Here is an 8551-nt window from a genome sequence, read left to right as displayed (position 1 = left end):
ACCCCAAAGCATCAGATTGTGTTATTGGCTTTTAACATTGTTAATATACTCAATTCAAACTTGATTGAAATTTGGTATTTTTCAGGATATAATTTAAACTAATTGGCCTAATTCAAATCTGTTTTGTCATTTCCAGGCAACAAGCTACCCCATTAGCTGGAACACATGTTACATCGTGTCTTGTTGAGAACACTTGGTGCTGTCACTGCAAGCTTTTACTCTCTTAAAGTTATACTATACCCACATCTTCATAACAATACCCTCTGTGCTGCCTAATCGTCACTCCAGGTATCTCCTCATCTACACCAAATTTAATAGTGTCCACTTTCATCTCCTTGAATAACTTCCTGTCTCTCATTACAGGAGGAAAACAGTCCACAACATGACAGAAAGAATCAAGATTGGGAAAAGTCACCTGACATTTCACAGAATCACAGAGTCGTCAGCATTCAGAAGGAGTCCATTTGCCCCATCATGTCTGCACTGCTTCCATACTTACCTGGTGCCCATTTCCTACCTTTTTCCCATACCCGTGCACAACATTTTTATCCAAATAATCACCCGATGTTCATCAACTGAACTTGCCTTCACTAAATTTCCAGGCAGTGCTTTCCACACCCTAATTACTCATTATTTGGAAAGGTTTTTCGCACATCACTCTTGCTTCATCACTTAAAATTTAACTCCTCATTGCTTATGTGGAGAGGTTCCTGACTCTGACTGCCCCGAACAGCTGACTTTGTCCAAGCCTTGGAACTGATTTCAGAGCCTTTCCTTTATTTACTGGGTGAAGGTGATGTTCCTTGACATGAGTGAGGATTGCTGATATTGATGACAAGTTTTCTAGCTTTGTGTCTGTGTTAAATGGCATGAGAATAGAGGAGTATTCTAACACTGGTATTTCTGGCTGGGTGGGCAAAATACAGAAAAACAACACAGGGTTATTATGAGCACCTCAGTAGGCTCAGAGTGACTGAGTGCTATGACAGCAAGCAAATGGACCAGAGAGGTAGCCTGGTCCTGTCCACGAGCTGCGTGCACAGTGCCCTTGGAGCAGCATTACAGTGATAATTTCTAGAGCAGCCCGAGATGCAAATTTGACACACAGAAGCATCCTGTACATAGATTGGAAATGTGCCATGAAGTTTCTTGAGAACAGCACATGTGTGTAGCATGTGGCTGATGCCCATGGAGTGTGTCTGAGATGTTAGTGGAGGTGCTTTGGAGCATGCAGTCACCTGAAGTAACTTGGTACCTACTGTGTGCAATTCTGGTCTCCTTTTTGTAGAAAGGATGTTGCAAAACTTGAAAGAGTTCAGAGAAGATTTACAAGGACATTGCCAGGGATGCAGGTTTTCAGCTATAGGAAGAGGCTGAATAGACTGGAACTACTTTCCCTGAAGCATCAGAGGCTGAGAGGTGACCTTATTGAGGTTTATAAAATCATGAGGGGTATGGATAGGGTAAATAGACAACGTCTTTTCCTTGGGGTGGAGAGTTGAAAACTAGAGGGCATAGGTTTAAGGTGAGAGAGGAAATATTTAAAAGGGACCTAAGGGGCAAACTTTTCATGCAGAGGGAGATACATGTATGGACTGAATAGGGTGGAGGCTGGTACAATTACATCCTTTAAAAGGCATCTGGATGAGTATATGAATTGGTCAGGTTTAGAGGGATATGGGCCAAATGTTCGCAAATGGGACAAGATTAGTTTAGGATATCTGATCGGCATGGACAAGTTGGACCAAAGGGTCTTTTTTTTATGCTGTATATCTCTATGACTCTATGTCTCTATAACCTCGAAATATTAAGCTCTGGGTGAGGAGGAGTGAACTGGCAGCCCAGGGTTATTCATCTATCCCCTGGTTGGAGACAACAACGTTAATTTTTTGAAAACATTCCTTTCTCCCAGATTCAAATGAACTTATGTTTTAACAGGAGTCAACTTAAACAGGCTTCCTTGAATTAACAAAATGAGTGAGTTTAGTACTGACTAGACTTGAGATAAATAGTAATACAACACCCATATACACAGATTAGAAATAAGAGGTGAATCCAAAAAGTTTAAAAGTTTTAAAATTAAGATATATGTTCACTCTCCAAATAGTTTATGCAGAGTGGATAGTAGTATGTTTCGGGTGTTGCAGTAGGTGTCAGTTGAACAGTCAAATTTGAAATTCTTTGCTTTTAGGTTGATTCAAACTATTTTGACCCGATTCTTTTCAGCAGTGATCGATTCTTCAAGTGCAAAAGTCCTTTTGTTATCCTGTTATCTTTTAACTAGTTGGCTGGTGAGTTGGCTTCTAGAACTCACTAAGAGAGCACCTTTTCCTATGTCTTTATCTGTGTTGCACGAGTGTTTTGTGGTGATTCACAAAGCTATGACCTTCATGACACACTAGGTTACAAATTCGGATATCAGGCTGCTAACACACACAGAAGCATGGATTGGGCAAATGGATAAGATCTTCTCCCTGGGGTGGGGGAGCCCAGAACTCGAGGGCATAGGTTTATGTTGAGAAGGGAAAATTTATGTGACCTAAGGGGCAACGTTTTCACACAGAGGGTGGTGAGTGTATGGAATGAGCTGCCTGAGGAAGTGATCAAGGCTGGTACAATTACAACATTTAAAAGGCATCTGGTTGGATTTATGAAGAGAAAGACTTTAGATGGATATGGGCCAACTGCTGGGAAATGGAACTAGATTAGTTTAGGATATCTGGTCAGCATGGACAAGTTGGACTGAAAGGACTTTTTCCGTGTTGCACATCTATGACCCTATGACTCTATGACTAGTGTTAAAGCTCACTTTAAACCCTATTTGTTGTATCACCCTGTTTGCATGAGATGGCTTCCTGCTGAGAAGGGATAGGTAGATGACCTCTCATCATTGCTTCCTCTTTAGGCTTTCCATTTGAAATTTCTCTGATTCTGTACAAATGTCACATTCCAGAATTTTTCTTCAGAAGAACTCTGAATTTACATCCACAGGCAGCTTGCCTATATCAGCGCAATTTAAAAAAAAATTTGGATCAACATTCTTTATGTTCAAAGGTGATCCATGGTCACGACAGTAAATAGAGTACGAAAGAGGCAAGTGCAGTAGGAGGCTGTGGCGAGATGAGAAGAATGAAGAAATAAGAACAATCAATCAATGGCTTCAATCAATTAATTGTTACTAGGTGAGGGTGAAAAATGAGGCTGTCACAGTGGCTCAGTGGTTGGAACTGCTACCTCACAGCACCAGGGACCTGGGTTTTATTCCACCCACAAATGACTGCCTGTCTGGAGTTTGCTTATTCTCCCTGTGACTACATAGCTTTCCTCCCACAGACCAAAGATGTGCAGGTTAGATGGATTGGTCATGCTAAATTGCCCATTGTGTCCAGGGATGTGCAGGAGAGGTGGATTAGCCATGGGAAGTGCAGAGGCACAGGGTTGGGTGGGTCTGTTTGTGATGCTCTTTAGAGAGGCAGTGTGGGCTGAATGGCCTGCATCCACCCTATAGCGATTGTATGATTCTATCTGTGGAGGCTGGGTTCAGTTACCAAAAACAATACTTCAATTCTTATTAGTCTGGGTATTGTTTGACTGATGTTCGTCAGCTCTGATTACCCAAGTGCTGATGTATGATAAGGAGATATGTTGTGTTAAGGTGTGTGAGCTTTTATTTCAAAACAATGGTCAGTGCTAAAGTGGATGGATTCCAATCAGTGTCATATTGCTCTGCAGGTGAATTGGCACTTGGGTGTGTACCATTGGAAGCTTCATTACACTGCTTATGTCGCTGGAGAAACTGATAATTTACATTTAGAAAGATAAACAAGGCAAATATAGCGCTTTTAATATAACCTTAACAGACCCCAGTTTTAATGCCACAGTGGAAGCTGGTGATGAAGAAACAAGGAGTAGGGAACTGCAAATGAAGTTTTGAGATTTGAACAATGAGAAGGCTGATGTCAGAGGAGTGAAATGCAAAGGACAAGAAGCATAAAAATACTATTAGAAAGTTTTCAGTTGGGGTATAAGGCTGTCTCTGGGTATTTCCATCATCCCTGCATTGTGAAAATTGAGAAGAACTTGCTAAGTTATTTTTTAACAACCAATGGCTGCTTGACAATTTTGCAGTGAAACATCATGTTTGAATGTTGTGCATTCTGATTATTCTGTTGTAGCAGTCTAAGATTCACTGGGTATTGTTCAAATAGAATATTACCATTCATTCCACTACACAGTTTACTCTTCCTTCTTCAAACAAAGGAGATCATAGACATTCCACTTGTTCTGCCAATGCTGAGAACAATTTCCTAGCAGCAAAAGTTCTGCTTTTGTAGGTGTGCTGAAAGGAATGCTGAAGCATGGCTGAATGGAAGTCTCAGCTGTATGATATGAAGTTTAGATTGACAATTCAAAACATTAACCTACTGGAGATCTGGAGGGAGCAAGCTAGAGATTTACCAACAAAACAAAGCAGCAACCAAGAGAATTATTTGGGGGAACAATTTTCCTAGGACTGAACCTATATCATTTGTGTATTTGTATATACATAAGTATATTTTGCTCGCTGATTCAACCCATGACTCTGCCAATGCAGTAACTTCCTTCTAACACTAATAGATAGGAGGTAATTCAATAAAAAATAACAATGATAATTCCAGAAAGAATAGCAATGTGATCTAAATGTTTTAGATCATGAAGGTAAGCAAGAAGATTCAGTGCAGGAGCGGCAATGTCTTGCTGCTATTATACAAAGCCTTGGCGACATCACACCTGGAGTATTGCAAGTAGTTTTGGTCTGCTTATCTGAGGAAGGAGTGCACTGAATGTTTATCAGACTTATTACTGGCATGTCAGGTCTGACATATGAGAAGAGGTTGAATTGGTTAGGATTATATTTACTGGAATTCTGAAAAAAGAGGGGGCATCTCATAAAAACCTACAACATTTGAATAGGGCTAGACAGGGTAGGTGCAGGAAGGATGTTCCTGATGATGAGGGAATCCAGAACCAGGGTCACAGTCTAAGGATAGGAGGTAAACCTTTTAGGACTGTGATAAGGAGAAATTTCTTCACCCAGAGAGTGGTGAAACTGTGGAATTTGCCACCAGAGAAAGCAGATGAGGCCAAACATCGTATGACTTCAAGAAGTAGTTGGACATAGCACTAGGAGCTAAAGGGTTCAAAGGAAGAAGCAGAAATAGGTAATTGACCTGGATGACCAGCTAAGATCATAATGAATGGTGGAACAGGCTCGAAGGGCAGATTGGCCTACTCCTGCTCCTAACTTCTATGTTGAATCCCTTTAATCTTGGCCAAGGCACTCATTTTTGTATGAGTAAGTCTTCATGTCTGCAGGTTATTCGGCTGCAGAAGGCATTTTAAGGCTGCTCCATACATGATGTTTACATTTGTGCACTTTCAGTAGTGATTACTGAATATTACAGGGGCAGCAACTCTGATATATTCAATTGTGCTGTAACCAATTGCTGTACCATCACCACATCTTCACTGATATCAGCAAAGTCAGGAAAAAGTCAACACTGAACCTGAGATCGTCCTAGATTTTGTGCCTCAACTATTATTTACTTGTATTTCAGTACTGTGGTCATGTAATTCCCTTGATTTATTACGGGATAGTTTGTCTGGTTATGAGGTTAAGTGGGAGTCAAGTTCAATCTGTCCTTCTAAATGTTATGCCACAGTGTTCCTAAACGTCATGGTGAGAAATTTGACGCTATTTCTGTGTTGTAAATCTCTGTTCCATTGTAGTGTTTCAATATTACTTCATCAGTCAGTGATTTTGTATTGTATATTGTCATGCCAAGTAACGTAGTTGTCTAGATAGTAGACTAGATGAGGCTGGCTTTTACAAAATGTTTGGGGAATCACAATGCTACAGCTTTTACCAATGTAATTTGAAGAACAGACCTTTTACCTTTAGTGAGCAATGTACTTCTCTCTTGGTTGTAATATTACATGCTGGATTAAAATCCATAAACAATGATTTATAACAGAGATGTTATAATTTTTAAAAAGAAACTGCAAAACATCTATTTTTGGAGAATAAAATTAACTATATTTTTTACAGTGTCCAAAATGTGTTCATAACCCAAAGATGAGACGACAGTTGGAAGGCAATTAACTCTTCAATTGCCAAGTTCCAACTAGTGAGCAGTCATTGTCATCAGGAACACCACAGCTAGTTGTAAACGTGAGCACATTATTCATCATTTTCATTTTCTTTGTGATTATATTGTTGCTTTTTCAAAAAAAAATGAATTAAGAAAGGAAACGCCAAGAAATACTTTTGTGTTAGAAAGTTATTGAACTTGTTGAACTTACTGAAAGCATGTTTAGCAAACATTTCTGTGTGAACTATTTCAATTTATGTGTCGGAGATTATAGTCAATAATTATTAATATTGAAAGGGACATTTTCAGCTTTAAAAAAATTACAAACATGTTGCCTGGCAGCTTTATTCTGAATTTGAAACAACTAAAACAAGAATTTCCTGATAAGCAAACAATTTAAAATTGTATTCTTGTTTTAGCAGTCAGGAACTCTTGTGTTCTTTGAAACCATAAACAAAATGATAATTTGTATTCAAGGGCAAAGGAGGAGCTTTTAGTGGTTGTGATTGGCTGTTGATTTGTCCTGTCCTATGACTACATCTCTTAATTAGTTTGTGTACTACGGGATTCACATAGGCTCAGTGACATTTGTTGATCCTTTAATTCAGTACTATGTTTTAGTAGCAGCCTCTATGCAACAACAAAGGAATTTTGTGTACAGTATATTGAGCCTGCAAGGAATTTTTTCAAGAATTTCAATCAACCACATAGCTTGGTCTTTCTCAGTTGCTTAATGGTCACGCTTTTTGAAGAGCAGACATGAGTTTGCATGCACGACGAGTCACATTGCCTGCAATCACTCCACTTGTACTGCAGAAACGGGTAAGATAGACTTGAATGTTTGTGTTCAGTTACTCTTTTTTAGAAAAAACAATTGTTTGCAAATCTATTTCTTAAATAGGGAATTCTCTAAACTCTTTTCAAAAACTTTTTTAACTGTTGAAGACTGAAAGACAATTCAGTTTGGGAATATTTCACCTTGACTGAAGTTTTCTGCATGTCTCTGGCTTAACTATAAATGTAAATCTGTGATATAACTCATTAAGGAGGAAACAGAACCACACTTAATGTTTTAGTACAAAATAGTGGATCAAAAATTGTGTTAAAGTCATCAGACTCGAAATGTTAACTCTGCTTTCTCTCTATGGATGTTGTCAGACCTGCTAAGTTTCACCAGTGATTTTTGTTTTTGTGTTAAATTACATGTCAAAATTTGAGCCATGATTGATAAATAAAATTTCTATGAGGCTATGAGCTGAATATTCTGGGCTGATAGAAATCCCATTGAATTTATAGTATGGAGATATACTTTGTGCCAGATCCTTACCGTGATTTTTTTAGGATTAGACTACTCTATGTTAGAAACCTGATGATACTTCTTAATTTGCACACCTCAGGTTTGAAGGTGATGTTTGGAGGGAAATTGGCTCCTATCTCTGCTATTACATAACATTTCAAAAGGCCCTCGTTGAAAAGTTATTTCCCAGCAGAATCTTCTGTGACTTTGCAAAATTAGCCAGTCGGAAATTGGTTGCAGTTGGTTGCAACTATCATCATACCCCTTTCATTTTGGACCCCTTCATGACCCTCACCTGACCATCTAAATTCCATGACGAATGCTAAACACCACCTATTGGCCAGAGTTTTAAGACAACATGGCCAAGAAATCTGTTGTCTACCCTTTTCTCATCATTAACAACTGGTATGAGTAAATAAATGAAACTTACACTTGCTTTCAGTCAGAAAACACTTAAGTGATGGTGTTCCCCACAATATTGATCCAACATTTCATAGCTAGTCTGTTGACTGCATTGTTACAACATGAAAACAGCCAGTTTGTGAAAAATGTTCCTGTCCACGTTATCCATTGAAAGCTTGGTAAACATTTTAGTAATTAAGAGAGATCTCTCTATAAATAGATCTTAGTTGCTTTACATTTTCAAAATCTTGTTTTTCGAAATATTTCACTGTTAACTATTAATAGATGGAATTAATTGTTATGGAGTGTGGCTTTCTTATTATCTTTTATGACCTTGAGGATCGTAGCTCACTGCCAAAAGCTGCATAAATATGCCTTGCTAAAATACCTCATTATAACAATCCTGAACAATCGAAGCAAGAGACTTTCATGCCATTCAGTACAGGCTATTTTCTTTTCATTTATTATATTTCGTTGGTTGAAGAATCTATCCACTCGATACGATGCTGATCATAAGTCTGCAGGCCATATATCTGCACTGGTGCTAATGTTGGCCATCGGTACAACACAACTATGAATGGGTAGAAGATGACCAGTTAAAATCAGCGAATCCTTGTTTCATTGCTATATGCAGCTGCTTCCCAAGACTGTTGAAAGCTGGGAAAGCCAATAATTGACATAAAAAATCATGAAAAAAATAAGCTTGTTACAAATAAAGTGT

General features: G+C 38.6%; 1 protein-coding gene across 2 annotated transcripts in view; it reads left to right on the top strand.

Annotated features, from left to right (window-relative positions):
• The first annotated feature begins 6728 nt into the window (after positions 1-6728).
• grb14 (growth factor receptor-bound protein 14) overlaps positions 6729-8551 on the top strand; it is a 150472-nt gene continuing 148649 nt past the window's right edge. For both annotated transcript variants that reach the window (XM_072579480.1, XM_072579479.1), the window contains exon 1: positions 6729-6953. In XM_072579480.1, coding sequence (XP_072435581.1) covers positions 6891-6953 — 63 coding nt within the window. In that variant the 5' untranslated portion in view covers positions 6729-6890. The remainder of the gene's footprint in view (positions 6954-8551) is intronic.

The sequence above is a fragment of the Chiloscyllium punctatum genome, chromosome 10 (assembly GCF_047496795.1).
Source record: "Chiloscyllium punctatum isolate Juve2018m chromosome 10, sChiPun1.3, whole genome shotgun sequence".
Classification (NCBI taxonomy): Eukaryota; Metazoa; Chordata; class Chondrichthyes; order Orectolobiformes; family Hemiscylliidae; genus Chiloscyllium; species Chiloscyllium punctatum.
The sequence above is the reverse complement of the archived record's forward strand: the minus strand, read 5'-3'. Positions and strand labels throughout refer to the sequence as shown.